Genomic DNA, 16644 nt, shown 5'->3' with positions numbered 1-16644 from the left:
TATTATTAGATAATATCTGTTAAATAAAACAATTCTATTGATATATTTAATATAGACATTAAAATTTATTATATAAAATATAAATAACAATATAAGCAGATGACAAAATATAAATAACATAAAAATACAAATACAATAATAAATAACGTATAATATAAAAGTAACATGAAGGTGTTGCTTTATTTGTTTAATTGATATATTTAATATGAATATAAAAATTTATATATAAATTCTGTAAAATAGAAATTATAAGCTGATAACAAAATATCAAATACAAATACAATAATATTATATAATATAAAGTAATATGAAGGTGTTGATTTATTATGTTTAATTTATATATTTAATATAAAAACCATTTATTATATAAAATAGAAATAAAATATAAGCAGATGACAAGAAAAATAATATTAAATAACATAAAATAAATTATTAATATAGCAATTTGCTAATTTGATATATTTAATATAAATACAAACATTCATATATAGATTATATAAAATAGCAATAACATAGAATATAAGCAGATAACCAAATATAAATAATATATAGTATTAAATAATAACATATTAATACAGTAATTTATTAATTTATGTTCAGGCACGTACATCTTTGTTTTCCAGAAACAAAATTTAAAAAAATAATATAAATATTAAATTTTATCTCTAGGTGATTATAAAATATAAATAACAAAATATACTATTTATATATTATTAAAACAAAACATACTATTTATGTACTGTTTATGTTATACATAAATATACAATATACATATTATATACATTTATATACAATTATATATAAAAACACAATATAGAATATTATTATAGCAAATAACATAAAAATAATGTATAATGTAAATCTATATATATATAAGTGACATTGTGATAATATGAAGATAACAATGTAAATAATGAAGTAAAAATATGAAGTTAACAATGTGAATAACGAAGTAAAAATATGAAGTTAACAATGTGAATAACGAAGTAAATATATGAAGTAACAATATAAATAATGAAGTAAAAATATGAAGTAACAATGTGAATAACGAAGTAAATATATGAAGTAACAATATAAATAATGAAGTAAAAATATGAAGTTAACAATGTGAATTATGAAGTGAAAATATGAAGTTATCAATATAAGGAAGTAAAAATACGAAGTTAATGATGTGCATAATGACGTAAAAATACGAAGCAGCAATAGGAATAATGAAGTAAAAATACGAAGTAATATTATAATAATGATAATGATGATGACAATGCTACCATTTATTACCGTTACAGTCACTCATTGTCCCTGTTCAGCCCTGTACCACACGTCTCCGTTCGGGGTGCCCCGTGGGATCCCGTGGGATGCGGGAACCGCCGCCTGCCTCCAGCCCGCCCTCGTCACCCCTCGAGGCGCTTTATTCCCTTTATCCCCGTTATTCCCCGTCATTCCCGGTGCCGCGCGGGCCGGCTGCTTCCCGGTGGGCCTTCCTAATTCCTTTTATCCGTCAACCCCCCCGGACTGGCGCCGGTCGCGGTGTCCTTTTACCCCACTCGGTATTCCCCCGGTATCCCCTTCATATTCCCCGGTCGCGCGGCGTGTTCCCGGGGTCAGCTCCCCTTTATTCTGTTATTCCCCCCATTCCGGTGGCCGCGCGGGGTGTTCCCGGTTCCTTATCATTCATCCCTCTCTATCCCCGTTCAAAATTCCCCACGGACGCACACACACCCGCGGTGTTTGTCCCAGGCGCTTTCTATTTCCTTCATCCCCGCTCATTCCCGGTGCCCGCCGCGGCTGTCCTGGTTCTTCTATTTCCTTTACCCCCAGGTCATTCCGTGCCGGCGGCAGGTGGTTCCCGGTGCTTTATCCTATTATCCCTTTATTCCGGTGCCCCGCGGGTTGTGTCCCCGGTTCTTTAATTCCCCGTTATCCCCATTTATCCGGTGCTCGCGGGTGTTTTCCGCCTCGTTATTCCCTTTAATTCCGGTGCCCGCGCCGGTGTTCCCGGTTTTTAAATCCCTTTATTCCCCGGTGCCGCGGGTTTTCCGCAGCGCCGGTCGCTCCCGCCCCTTTCCCGCCGTGGCCGCGGAAGGTCCCCTTTCCCGCTCCCGCGCGTGCCAATGCAGGCTTCCGGGGCGGGTGCCCGAGCCCCGCAATGGCCGCCCCCGCGCCGCGGCCCCTGACCGACCCGCGCCACTTCCCTGCGCGCCCCGGCCCCCGCACAGGCCGGCCCCACGCCGGCCCCCGCCGCCGACCATGGGCACCGTGCACGCCCGGGTAAGGGACAGGGAGCGGAGCCGGGGCCCGGGCACGCCCGTGGCCCGCGCGGGGCCGGGAGCGCGGGCCGCCGGCGTCCGCGCCCGAAGGTCGTCCTGGGGCGGCCGCGCGGGGACAGGGCCGGGAGCCCGTCCCGGGCCGGGAGCGCCTCCGCTCCCTGGGTGTCTTTTCGTAGGCTCACGGAACGCTGAGGGATTGGAACGGGATCATCTCGCTCCGCCACCCCCTCCTTGGGGACGCCTTCCACTAGCCCGGGCTGCTCCGAGGGCCGTCCAGAAGTCCTTTGGGCACTTCCAGGGATGGGGCAGCCGCAGCTCCTCCGGGCACCCCGTGCCGGGGCCTCACCGCCCTCCCAGCCGCGAATTCTTTACTAAGTAAAGGATCCCTTCCGAAGTAAACCGGTTTTTTTCCGATGTAAACTATTTCTTCCTAAAGAAGACCAGGGTCTTTCCCGGAGTTGACCTTCCCGCGGGAGGCGGGGGCTGGTTAAGGGGAGAGACTGTGGGAATGAAAACGGGGGAAAAAAAAAATAAATAAAAAAAAACTAAGAAAAGAAAAAGCCGAAAGAAACCTTAACCCCAAACCAGGAGGCAAAGAGAAGCTGCAGCTGGCGGGGTGAGAATCAGGGTCTGTGGGGCTGCAGTGCTCGGGGAGGGCTGTGCTGCCTCACCCAGCACTTGGAGATGGTCGTGAACAGATGGATAAATCTCCAAATCCATCTACAAGTGCTCAGACAAGGGGCACGAAGGTTTTAAGTGTTCGGTTTAACGCTGAAGAACAGCTGCAGGGTCTGGCACCAGAGTATCTGATTTAATTTCTTTATCAAATTCTTTTTCTGGCGTTCTCTGGTTTGTGTTTGTGTGTAGTATGAAGTGATACATGGTGTTGTGTGGATACAGATCGTTTGATGCTTGCCTCAAAATTTTTGGGAGTGAGAGAAGCTTCTGTCTTCATTTTAACTTGATTTTGATATGTAGCAGCAATTTACTCTTCCAGCAAAACAGCTGGAACTGTTAAACAATTAAATAACGCAGCAAGTACTGTGTTAGTGACTTAAGACTAAAAGTAGGTTTACTGAGTTAGCCAATCCTGACCTCTGCTTTTCTCAGGGAAACCCTTTATTCACTCATGCTTGACTCTGTTATCTCCTGCTAAGTCTTATTTTAACTCTCTCAGGTATAGTAAGTAAAGCCATGCCCTGCTGGAAAACATTTTGATTAAAATGTTCCCCTCTGAGGTTCTCGAGCCTTATTTGAGAGGTTACTTCTAAAAGAAATGTTGACATATAAGAGCATATAAATACATGAAAAGCAAAGTAACATGCTGAGAACGCCCTTCTTATTTTATTGTTCTACATTCATACTCCTCTGCCTCCCAAAACCCGAACTGGAGAAGTGACAGCCTGATTTTTTTAGAGATTCTTTTAAGAGGGTAGAGTTCTTATTTTATCGTGCCTTTAAAATTAAGTCTTTTTTTTGGAATAGTGCAGAGTATTTTTGAGAAATCATTCAAAATGGAAGCTATTTAGCTTTCATTAAGAATTTCAGCAAACAGGTAAGTGTTTACTGTGCTGGTAATTCCCCTCACTTTAGTTCTTCCCTTTGCTCTTTTCCCTTGGGATTTGATGATCACACTGCCAAGAGCCATGGGTTTTTTTCCTTTGCAAAAGACATAAATCACTAATCAATGTACCCTATTAAAGGCAGTTCTCTTTTCATGCTTTCAGAGTTTGGAGCCTCTTCCCATGGCTGGGCCAGACTTTGGTGCCTTGGGAGAGGAGGCTGAACTGGTTGAAGTTGAACCTGAGACCAAGCAGGAAATTCTGGAAAACAAAGATGTGAGTGGCTGAACAACATCCTCATTTATTATTATTATTATTATTTTTTTTGTGGTAGAGAGAAATGCTTTGGCACCCTTTCTTCCTTGTTTTTCCTAAGGCAACTTCCTAAGCTATGGATTGAAATGTGAAAGAATTACATTTAGTACTGTGAGTTTGATGTTATCTGGTTCCCATTCTTTTATTCTGCTCTTTATTAGATGTAATCCTTAGAGTCATACAGATATATATGATACAGGTGGTATAATCTGAATTGTCTCTTTTATGAACTCTAGTACAGAGTCATGGAATTGTTTAGATTGCAAAAAACCACTAGGGTTATTGAGTCCAAGGCCACCACAAAACCATGTCCCCAAGTGCCACATTTACATGTCTTTTAAATCCTTCCTGGGCTGGTAACTCCAATCCTTGACAACCCTTTGAAGCATTTGTAGGTTTATATTTCTTTTTGACATTTACCCCTAAAATTTCCTGAAAAGGTTGGAAAAATGAGGGAAATGCAATCCCTGTAGTCCATTTGTACCAGCTGGCCCTGGAGTGTGTTGTGATTTTTGCAATAAAACTGTCCCAGATGATAATATATCAAGAGGAAAGTTTTTAAGAAAATAGATAACCTCATAATGTGAGTGATCTTCCTTTGCATTTTAAACTGCACTACTCTGCTGATAGTGATAATATTAATAGAGTTTAAATATTTGTGACTTGTAAGTTTGTTTTCTTTTAACTCTTTGCTTATGTGTAGCCAATACGAGAAGTAGCAAACAACTACATGTCCTGTCTTGTGTGATTTCTGCAGTTATTTATTTGTCCATACAACACAACTAAAATCCCAGCAGCTGCACTCTGTCAGTGTTTCTTTTGCTACAACCAGTAGTAACTTTGGTATTGGCGTTGTCTTTTTTCTTTAATTTTTGTGTTAAGGGAACAGTTTCCCAGATTCATAGACAGCACTGATTTCTGATAGTGGAGGTTAGCAGTAATTAGTTTTTCACGTGGACAGCAGTAATTTTTGTGCACTGGTGATTTTGAGACTCATTACTGGATGCCAATTCAGCATCTGTGTGTAAACCTCTGTTCTGTTCAGGTGGTGGTTCAACATGTGCACTTCGAGGGACTTGGAAGGACCAAAGATGACATTATCATGTATGAAATAGCTGATGTTTTCAAGGCTAAAAATCTCATTGATGTAAGTACTGGGGTGAATATCAGACCTGCTGCTTGGAAATTCAGGTTAATTAATGACAATTTTTCTCTCTTTCCTGCTTTGTGCTACTCCCTTATCGCATGGGGCAACTTTGTCATGTTTTGTGATGATTCTGATCTTGTGATACAGAAACCAAACTTTAATATGAAATACTGGCAGATGCTGCATTTTCTGATGTGTTCAGCTCAGAGATGTTGTGAGGTGGCAAACAGATGTTTTTTCAGCTTCATTCTTCCCATTCGAGAATTTCTAACTGTGTAGGTGACACTTCCAGTTAATTTGCTGAAGATAAATTATTGGGACTCAGCACAGTGGAGCAAAGTGTGAGTAAGGCTGGGTCTCCCTGCACTTTTAGGTGGTGATCCCTTCTGGAGCATGGCTGGCAAATAGACCTCTAAATTGGTCTAAATTTAAACAGATTAGAGTGTTTGGTGTTTGCCAAAACCAGGGGCCCCCTGTATAAGTGTAACTACTTACAGGTGTATAAGTTGAATAGTATTTGAATAACAGGTTCAAGTATTACAACAATTAAGAAGCAAACTAACAAAAGGTAGGAGCTGAGCCATATGCTCTGGGTTGGTTTATTTCTTTACAGATGCAAGTCTTAAAACATTTCAACAGGTGAAATAACGTTCCTGTTGTGAATGTTGTTTTTGAAGTTGCATGTATGTGCCCTTGTATACAAAATCTGTGAATATTTTACAACTTCAGCTGCATTTTAACTATTATTTTTTTGGTAATCTGAAAGACTCAAATGGACTGGACCATCTTGAAGGTCCCTTCCAACCCAAACTACTCTGTGATTCTGTGGCTGAGCTGCTTTTCTCATCCTGTAGGTCATGAGAAAATCACACGAAGCTCGTGAAAAGCTGCTTCGTTTAGGAATCTTCAGACAGGTGGATGTTCTGATTGACACCTGTCAAGGTGGGTCTCCCCTCATTAATCCTCCCCCTTTTTGCTCATACACACACTCTTTAATGTATAACTTGCTCTCTTCTGTACCTTTATATACTTTAAATGAACACATGGGTGTGCTGTATATACAAATATGTGTCCACATCCATTATCCTTAGGAAGAAGATGTATTTTCACAGGTCTGTAAATATGTGTATTTAAGTATTGTATACATACAAAAAGGAGTGAATTTCCAGCACTTAAATAATTACAGTAAACATCCCTTAACCCACAGTTTCAAGGAATATGTGAGGGAAAGCTTGAGGATGTGCCCTGTATTTCTGTGTATCACACATCCCAAATTCTGCACTCATATCCAAGTGACATCTTTTTCTCAAGTAATTTCTTTTTGTAATGTGGGCTTTTATTGTCCTTTAACTCAACCAGTTTTCAAATAGTTCCAGTAATCTTCTGTCTGCGTTTTTTAAGCAACTATAGAGATAACATACCCTTGTTTGTTTGTTTATGTAGGAGATGATGCCCTTCCAAATGGTTTAGATGTGACCTTTGAGGTGACAGAATTGAGAAGGTTAACTGGAAGCTATAACACCATGGTTGGCAACAATGAAGGCAGCATGGTATGGATTATTTCAAATTATGCCTTTTGGCCTTCCTCTTAGTTTCAAACCTAGCGAGGATTTTGGTGATCCAAACCAAATTATTTTCTTGATCCAGCTTTACTAAGGCTTTGCCAGACCTTTGTGTCTAAAGAGTCTTTGTATTAGTCAGGCTTTCATTCAGCAAAAGCCTATTTTGAGCTAAGGGAGAATCCTCTGGCTTCCAGCTCAGCATGTTAATTTTTTTAATTCTCGAAACTACTTGTATTATTTCTTGATAGTGGTTAAGATGTTTTATCTACTGGAGGGATAAGTAGGGAATCTGGAATTTCCTTTCTGTGAGATATATTTAAACTATTTTTCTTCTCAGTCAAAATGCTTTATATTTGACTTAGAAATTGTTCTTGTTTTTCATTATTTTAGCCCAGTAACAATTATTGTGGGCTGCAGAACACGAAGTTTTCACAGATCATATGAACTGTGGGACTTGTTTAATATGATTTAATTAAAGATGCATCAGATTAAAGCCCTGTGTGAAAAATATTTACCAATTGACACAAAAAGTCCCATCTGGTGTGGGCACATGGTGCTTCCAGGTGCCCATCCTGCACCCTTCCTGCCTCCTCACGTGCACAGGGCAGCTGTGCCTGGGGCTGGGAGATAAGCCAGATCAAGGGACTCATCCCTTTCTTCTTAGGGGTATTTTTAACCTGGGTAAGATGCTGCATGACTCAGGGGATGGTGCTGTGCATGTGCAAGGGGAGCAGGAACTGGGTGAGTTGAGAGCTGCTTATGCAGCTCCACTGCCAAAAGCCCTGCCCAGGGTGTCGTGGCCTGAAGGAAACCAGCAGGGGAGCCTTGCTGGTTCCTGTGCTGCTGAAAACTCACTGAAAGCTGCTTTGGTTTCCCTTTTTGGACTCAGCCTCCTCTTCTTTCAGATTTTAATTTGTTACAGAGAAGCAAAACTTGTGGATGCTCTAAAAGCAGGACTTGTATTGGCAACATATTATGTTTCCTTAAGAGTTGAACAGATTTGACATTTATTCTGATCTCTTAAATTCATCTGAAGCCTGAATTATATTTCGTTCTAAAAGCCCTTTCTGGTCAGATGAATAACTGCCTAGTAGCCATCATTACAAAGTTCAGGTGACTGATTTGCTTCCAACAGCTGTTAGGCAAAAGCAGTCAGGATTTGGGAGCTTTGTAACATTCTTTTCCAGTAGAAGACACAACAAGAGTGCAGTCCTGCTTGGAGAAAACCTACTCCATCCTTGCTGCCAAAAGGATGCAAGGAATTTGTGCCACGACAGGCAGAAGTGTTTCAGTAGTTTCTGGAGAACTGTAAAGGTGTTGTACTGCCATCAGGACTGGTTGCAAAAGGACCTGGTTACTCAAAACAAAAACACAGGGAAGTGGCTCTGGAGTGGTAATTTTCCATTGACTTTGGTTATGATAATGTTACATGACAATTAGTTTCCTGCCTTTACTGCCAGTGCAAAGAGAAATCCAACTTAAAACAAAAACACATTCACTTACAAGTACTTTTAATGTCTTCATTTCTTATTCTCATGGCAGATATGCTTGTCTTCAGCACGTGATTAAGATGCAAGACAGCAAACAATATGAAATGTTATGATGTGGGATTTTTTTGTTTGTTTTTTTTTTTTCTTTTCTTTAGGTCCTTGGGCTCAAGTTCCCAAATCTCCTTGGGCGTGCAGAAAAAGTCACCTTCCAGTTCTCCTATGGAACAAAGGAAACTTCATATGGCCTGTCCTTCTTCAAACCCCGGCCTGGAAACTTTGAAAGAAAGTAGGGGATGCATTTTTGAGTACATCTTTTTTTAACTGAATGAATATAAAGCAAGTAATCAGATCTTTCATCGAGTAATAATTACATGTATTCCTTTCCCGGAGGGTCTGTTAATGATGGAGCAGAGCTGGTTTCTTAAGTTTTTGTGATTATTCAAAATTCCACCTACTTAAATAGTTTCCTTTTAAAACCTGCCAGTAATGTTGTGTTTCAGTTTTGCAGTTAATGTGTATAAAGTGACTGGACAGTTCCCTTGGAGCTCTCTCCGTGAAACAGATAGAGGAATATCAACAGAATGTAATGTAAGTGGAGCACAAGAGCTTGTGGAACACACACTTCATTTACTCTTCATTTGGGTCACAGAGCTGGCTTTTGCAAATGTTTGGTTTACTTTTTTATGCTTGAATCACTTGTGCACAGGGCTGACATCTCATTTATTTGACAGAGGTCAGCAATTTGGAGATGACAGAGGTCATGCACTTCAGTCTTCTTGTTAGAATCCAGTCTTATTTTGGCCATATAAAAATGCCAATGGGTTTTTATCCAAATTCTTTATGTTTCAGATTATCATTTCAGAGAGGTAGCTGCTTGCCTACCTTCCTGTATCAGCCCAATGCAAGATATTTTTTGTTTGGGATGGAAAAAAGGGGTGTGGAGAAACTCTCTGGGCCGGAGCAGAGTTAGCACTACTCTGAAGTGGAAAAGGGTTTCTCTCTGATTCAAGGAGTTTGGAAAGAAAGCCATAGACTCAAATATTAAAAACTGTTTGTTTTAATTTTGTAAGAGTTTTTTCATGTCTTACTCAATTCCTTTTTTGTAGTTTCCAGTCTGGAAGACCAATCACACGGTGAAGTGGGAGGGTGTGTGGAGGGAGCTTGGCTGCCTCGCTAGAACAGCGTCCTTCTCTGTTCGAGAAGAAAGTGGACACTCTCTTAAATCCTCTCTCTCTGTAAGGCTTTCCCATGATCATTGTTTAGAACACATTATTTTGTGTCATCTCACACTTAGGAATGACCGTTCTGTCTTAGTGGGGGTGGTGTTGCTTTACCTCAAATATTTTTTGCTGCGTTTGGTCTCACCTGCCACCTGTTTTTGCAGAGTTGCCTTGTTTTGTAGCAGTAAATTTCCCAATCCTGCACTTGCCATGCCTTTTCTAAACATTCCTCTGGCAGTTTTTGGTCACTTGTCATCTTTCACAAATGACAGGGGGCGAACTATTTGCAGATTACTGTCACAAAATTGGTGGTTTGAACTGGGGCATTGCTGCTGCTCTGTTTCTCGTGTGTACCATGGGCAAAAAATAGAAAATAAGATAAGAAATGTATGTGTTTCATGTGGCCTCTAAATTCAAAACTAAGATATATTTTTCCCAAATCCATGAAGCTACACAGCCTTAGCTGTCTTCCACTGTTTGCACAATTTTTGAAGGAAAATAATGGTGTCACTCTGAGCTATTCAACAGACAATGAGAACCTAAACCCAATTTTTATATTCTTTTCAGCATGCCATGGTAATTGATTCCAGGAACTCCTCAATCTTGCCAAAACGAGGTGCTTTGCTGAAAATCAATCAGGTAGTATTAAACCACTTATGCTGTTATTGGGTTTCTTATCTGTGGGTTTGAGGAAGTCTTAATTTATCCAATTGATGTTCATGTTAAAAATGCCTAAAGTTAGAAATTAGTCTTAAATTGACTGGGAGACAGTGAGGACCAGTATTTACTTTTTCTGTTTACAGAGCCTTTTAAAATCAGGCAACTCTTCTGTGGGGGCAAATTTTCATTTATATTTATATTTTCATCCACTGGTCAAACAGCACAGCCTCTCCATGCCCCTCTCCATCAGCATTCAGTTGTTTATTAGCTGAGAGACACTATTCCTGACAGTATTTACTCTGCACTTTTAGTAGTTATTAATTAGTCCTTCTTTTCTAACTCTGTCATGTAAGACTGTGACTCTGTTGTTACAGAATTTGTAAGTCTGAGAATTCCAAGTGAAAGCCTGAGTAAAAATAACTCCTCAAGGCATACACATGTATCATTTTGGCAGAGAAAATGGTTTTCACTCGTTACATTCAGAGCTTTTCTAAAAGCTGGGTTAATACTTCAGAAACAATGATTTTTGTAATGCTTTAGAAGCAGATTGCTTTGAAATGCCATTGGAGCTAAAAGTGCCACATGTAGACATGCTTTTAAGGGAAGAAACACATAATATCTGTTAAAACTTCCATAAACTTCTGTCTTTGCAGGAGCTGGCTGGTTACACAGGTGGAGATGTGACCTTTCTAAAAGAGGATTTTGAGTTTCAGTTGAATAGGCAACTTGTCTGGGACTCGGTAATTTTTTAAAAAATATTTCTTAAAATATTTTTGTATTTAGTAATACTTGGTCTGAAGTTTATCTGACATTATTGAACCTGTGTCTTATGATGATTTTTCACCATGGATTAGTAAGAAGATCATGAAAGATGGATGGTGCAGGTATCTTGGTTTGTTTCTTTGGAACAAAGAACTACTCTTTATTTTTTATCTTATATTCCTGCCTTGCACAGTCAGTTGAGAAATGGCCATTCTGGAAAGAACAGCTTGACAATTAACCATGTGAACACTTTTCCTTCCAGAAATAATGTTACTCATGTCTCTTCTTTGTGATTTTTCAAAAACTTTGAGAGCTTTTCAAAAACTTCAAAGGTTTGAAACTTTGTTTCACCTGGTTATGAATATTCTGACTAATCTTGGTTCTTTTTTCTGTCATTGAAATTATGAATGTATAACTATTAATTTTGGTATCCTAGCATGTATTTATTTCCTCTGTGTAAAATTATTGGGAAAGAATGTTTCATGAACTTCAGCTTCCTGTGAGAACACAGAGATCCTAAGTTTCAGGCAGCTTTTACAACATAGACCTAATATTAGGTGGAAATAGGTTTTTTCTACTTATTGAAATAAGAATTTCAATATATCTTAGGAATATTTCTGTCTGTATTTAGAAAGAAGTTGTATTTTGCAGTAAGTTCCTCTCGTAGCTGAGTGGGGAATTGAACAGCAACTTATTATGAAGATTTAAAAAATCAGAGGTTACAATAATTTGCATCCCAAAACTATTAAAAATAGATCTCACTGTCTGGCAATGGTACCTCTAGCTGGTACATAGGCAGCAAGAAATTATTAAATGTGTTTGTTACAGTGATTTGGGTATCAAGAATTACTCACTGTAGGTAAAGAGTAGTGCTGTATGTTTAATTAATGTCAATATAGTGAGTTGTAGAGGGTGGTTTCATTTAACTGTAAGGCTGATTTACAGACAGGTAAATAACTGTACAATTTACAGGCAGATAATAATGGCCAAAAAAATTGTATTTTTGGCAGTTATTTGTTGGACTTTGGGTTTCAAAGTGCCAGGAGTGATTTATGTCAGCAGTGTTGCCTTTATTTCAAGAAAATTCCTAAGAAGGTAGGAGCTGGATGAGGTGGAAGTGGATGTTGTGGAAGTGGCACTTGGTTCAGATGTGCTGTGTTGACTTTTTCAAGGCAAAGCACTGCATGAAAGAAAGAGGGCAGCAGCCACCCAGAGTTTCCTGAAAATCCCACCACACATCCCACACTGATGGTGGATATCCATGCACACACTGTGATCAGCTCTGGCTGCTGCTGAGCAACGAAATCTTAACTGTCTTAGGGAAATTAAATATTATGTGTTCACAAACAACTTCTTTTCCTCTCCAAAGGTCTTTTCAGCATCACTCTGGGGCGGAATGTTGGTACCCATTGGAGACAAACCATCCAGTATAGCTGACAGGCAAGTTTGTTAAATCTTTGGGGTTTGGTTTTTTCCCAGTCAATGTGTATAGAAAACTCTAGAACTAGAGAGAAGCAGTAGTAGCTCTGGTTGTGAGAAGAATAAAGTGTCTCTAGGTAGCTTTAATTGCATGTTGGTACTCCAGCCATTTTCATAGGGGGTAGTGCAGATTTACAATTTGCTGTATGGTAGCTCTGCCTGCCAATATTTATGGTTGCAAAATGGTATTTACCATCTGCAGAAGTCTGTAGCAGGCACAGGTACCTGTGTTTTCAGACACAAAGCCCTATTGTAACTGTTTGCCTTGTAGACAGTTTTACTAAGCCTGTTCCAAAGTTGCCTTTCAGGTGAAGCATTGCATTTACTTTGGCTGTGTTCCCCAGGTTTTACCTCGGAGGGCCAACGAGCGTGCGTGGATTCAGCATGTACAGCATTGGACCCCAGAGTGAAGGTCTGGAACCCCTAAATCCCACTCCTCTGGCAGTATGCAGATATTTGTGTGTCACATTCTGTCCTCAAGCTTTGTGTAACCTGAAAACTATTGCACTCATTCTGTACTTCGGGAGTTGTTATGGCTTTGATCTGTTGTAAACCAGGTGTGTGTTCAGACTTTCATGCTCCCGGTGTGTTACTTTAATTAGTAACAAACTTCAAGCTGAAAAAGTTCCCAAAACATGGTTATAGCAACAGTCACATTAATCTCTTGTTTGATACTCTGTTTGATTCCTGAGCATATGGTCAGATAGCTTAAAGGAAAGGTGATGTGCTCCACAGAGATGTTTTGAGAGGCAGTTCTGTTCCTTCCTCTGTTATCAGTGGATTCAATATTCACTGTAGTGTAAAGCTAATTGTTTAATTGTGCCAATTTCCCATTTTTAAAACTAAGACAAGTATTGCACAGGTGTTCAGGGGATAGTTCTGATGACCCAAGAGTAGGATGAGGGAATGAAGAAAAAAGCACTTCCCTTGGATTGTGTAAGTGCTGATTTTTTTACTTCATAGTGTTGAGGTTGGAGAAAGAGAGAAGCGAGGGGTAGAAATGCAGTGTAAAACAACTCATGGATGTTTTCTTGTACCTTTAACAACTGGTTCTTTTAATATATTCCACAGTAAAAGCTTTTATTCCAACATTGTGCCCAAACAGGTGATTACCTGGGAGGAGAAGCCTACTGGGCTGGGGGTGTTCACCTCTACACCCCTCTCCCTTTCCGGCCAGGCCGTGGAGGCTTTGGAGATCTTTTCCGGACACATTTCTTCCTTAATGCTGGGAACCTCTGCAATCTTAACTATGGTAAGATCAGTAGAACAAAAAAAACCACCTTCTTCCCCATGTATAAAGCAAAAAGGAGAGCTGCTCTGTGTCTGTTTACTCAGAAGCAGCTTGTTTACTGCGTGTGTTTTGGTGCCTGTCAAAAACCTGCTGCTTTTAACTTACATGTTTGACAGGTTGCCAGTAATTTATTGAGCTTTCCACATAAATTCCAGCACAACTTGTAGGAAAGAGACCCAGGGTGGTAAGAGTAGCAGCTGTGAATTAGTGATGTTTGCAGGCCAGTGTGGTAATTAACATTTCCTATGTTACCCCATTCTGAAGGGAGATGATTCTAATGTTTACTGGGATGAACTAAATAAAAAGTGGTGGCACGAGGGTGTGGTGGCTGGTGGGATTTCTTTTCCCTCCCATCCCCAACATTTTTCAAAACATATTTCAGTGATTTGGAGTATGGCTTTGCAATATAATTTCAGTCAGTTTTGGGATATAGTGAGATTTGGTGTCTGCCTGACTTGATGTAAGAAAGGCAGCATCCCCATGGGAGGGAGACACTTAATGCACAATTGAAGGGCAGATTAATCACTTTAAAATAATAGAGACACACTAATTAGAGAATAGAATCACAGAATGGTTTGGGTTAGAAGGGACCTTAAAGCTCATCTCGTTCTGCCATGGGCAGGGACACCTTCCACTAGCCTGGACACCTTCCAGCCTGGCCTGGAACACTTCCAGGGATGGGGCAGCCACAGCTTCTCTGGGCAACCTGTGCCAGGGCCTCCCCACCCTCCCAGGGAAGAATTTCTTCCTAATATCCAATCTAACCCTTCTCTCTGTCAGTGTGAAGCCATTCCCCCTTGTCCTGTCACTACATGATCCTGTAAATAGTCTCTCCAACTTTCTTTTAATACTCTTTAGGTACTCTGAGGGAGTACTAAAGACATTTAAGGTTCTTGCTAGTAAGCCCCTCATAGTGGGAAATGAAGATCAGCAGCAATCCAACTAAAATCCCAGTAGTTTGAGTCCAGAGTTCTTGGCATTTATGAGAGTTGTGGGCAGTGAATAAGTTTTGATTCTGCAGGAGCTGCCTCTAAGCAGTCTGTCTTCTAGCTCTGAAAATCCAGTTAGCCTGGGATCACCTTGACAGTCTTTGATCCTGGTTCTCCTGCTCTTTTGGTTGCAGGTGATGGTCCCAGAGCTCACCTGAAGAAGCTGGCAGAGTGTATCCGCTGGTCTTACGGGGCCGGAATTGTGCTCCGACTGGGAAACATTGCCAGGCTAGAACTTAACTACTGCTTCCCCATGGGAGTACAGGCTGGGGACAGGTTGGTTTCTTACCCCAAATTCTTCAGTAGTAACAGGGGTTTTTTTACTGCACTTCTGTCTGATTTATCAGATAGAATTGGTGCCTTTTAGTTTTGCCTGAAAGGGATTTTTGAGCACTCGCTGCTGCTCTTCCAACTCATGTTGGTTCCACAGCACATCTTGGTTTAAGGCTTTGTTTCTCAAGTTTCAGAGTTCATTAAACTTGAGATCAGCTGTTGAAATGTATGAATAGTTGTGCAACAGGCTTTATTTCTTTAGGGCAAATGATCACTCCAACACCTAATGGGGTTTTCTGAAGCCTTCCAGAACGAAATGATTGGATAAATACCCAGTTTAATGTCTTTGTTTGAAAAATGGAAACAAGTTTAGGTATAGATAAAGAGGAAGGAATAACAAATTAATTTGTTAGCAACCAATTATCCCAAACCAAGCAAATATTACAGTATGCAGCAAAAAGCTTCAGGGGGCCTGTTCTTTCTTGCCTGTGAATATTGTGTGAGATATTCTGTATTTCATACAGGAGTTGGGTTATGTTTCCACTTATCATTCATGTGCAATGTGAATGAATAATAGCAATTAGAAAATCAGGGGCTTTATTTTGCAAATGTAAACACTCCGTATGAATGACAGATTGACAAAGCAAAAGCCCTTTGTTGGGTAACATTTGAATTAAAACTCTTCCAGAGATTGAAAACTGTGGGAATTTGGGGATAGGGAGAAAGCACTTTAATTTCATCAATCCCTTGTATATCACTTACACTGTTATTATTTGTTTCTTTTCAGGATATGTGACGGTGTTCAGTTCGGAGCAGGAATAAGATTTCTATAATACAGAAACATTTTACATCACTAAATGAAATTGTGCTCTGTCATTGAAATCAAGGCTATAATATACTTTGATAAGGTCTGACTTTTTTCCTTGAAATACAGATACACATCTGAGTGATTTACCTCTTGGACTCCCCAAGAAACTACATTAAATAATTATGCTGTAAAGGTTCATTGTACCTCTGATTCTTACCAAAACTGGGAGAGTGTTTGTAGGAGTGCAGCTATTTTATCTTACAGCTTTTGTGTTCCATATTTTATCTAGCTTTTAGTTGTTAGTTTTTACTTAAAAATTTGGAAGTTATGTCAGATATTGGCTCTTGGATACTGTCCATGTAATTATAGTTGTCATTGGCCTGCATGGCCTTCCCTCTTCCAACCACAATTCTCACAAGTGGGAGTATGGTTGGAATGGAAATTAAGGGGTTTTTCTCCATCATCAGTTTCTGTGAGCAAATGACTCTGAAAAAATCTGTTATGTGTCAAAAATTATACCATTTTAGTGGTTCTAAGTGAACCAAAATGTTCTGGTTTGAATATATTTCACTACTGTCAATCGCCTCTACTTAAATGCCTCCTACAATCTGAACTGCATACTGTAAAAATTCAAGTCATCTGTCTGACACAACAAACAGTAAAATCAGAACTTGGAAAGGGTCAGGGTTCTCAGCTCTGAGGTGGTTTTGAGTGCTTTAATGCTCTCAGTTGCAAAAAGGGACTGTAGATGTGATGATGTGGTGCTGCCTTGTTTGCCTGCGTGTGAGAGGTTTGTCTCTACTGACTTGTTGAGGTGCA

The 16644-nt window shown here is 39.9% G+C and overlaps 1 protein-coding gene across 1 annotated transcript; it reads left to right on the top strand.

Annotated features, from left to right (window-relative positions):
• Positions 1–2198: 2198 nt before the first annotated feature.
• Positions 2199–16023, top strand: SAMM50 (SAMM50 sorting and assembly machinery component). The gene is made up of 15 exons (XM_029963961.1): positions 2199–2268; positions 3995–4105; positions 5190–5291; positions 6146–6233; positions 6735–6841; positions 8499–8629; positions 8844–8931; positions 9450–9578; positions 10131–10202; positions 10877–10963; positions 12355–12425; positions 12809–12876; positions 13570–13716; positions 14879–15020; positions 15805–16023. The coding sequence occupies exons 1-15, from the start codon at positions 2248–2250 to the stop codon at positions 15848–15850; spliced, it is 1410 nt and encodes a 469-aa protein (XP_029819821.1). The 5' UTR covers positions 2199–2247; the 3' UTR covers positions 15851–16023.
• Positions 16024–16644: the final 621 nt, after the last annotated feature.

Source organism: Manacus vitellinus, unplaced genomic scaffold, assembly GCF_001715985.3.
Source record: "Manacus vitellinus isolate BGI_N305 unplaced genomic scaffold, ASM171598v3 scaffold_66_pilon, whole genome shotgun sequence".
Lineage (NCBI taxonomy): Eukaryota > Metazoa > Chordata > Aves > Passeriformes > Pipridae > Manacus > Manacus vitellinus.
The sequence above is the reverse complement of the archived record's forward strand: the minus strand, read 5'-3'. Positions and strand labels throughout refer to the sequence as shown.

Excerpts from the sequence above, each read along its gene's own strand:
- SAMM50 (XM_029963961.1), top strand. The coding sequence starts at position 2,248 with ATGGGCACCGTGCACGCCCGG. Across the intron at positions 10,203-10,876 it reads CTTTGCTGAAAATCAATCAG|GAGCTGGCTGGTTACACAGG; the intron begins GTAGTATTAAAC and ends CTGTCTTTGCAG. Across the intron at positions 15,021-15,804 it reads GGAGTACAGGCTGGGGACAG|GATATGTGACGGTGTTCAGT; the intron begins GTTGGTTTCTTA and ends GTTTCTTTTCAG.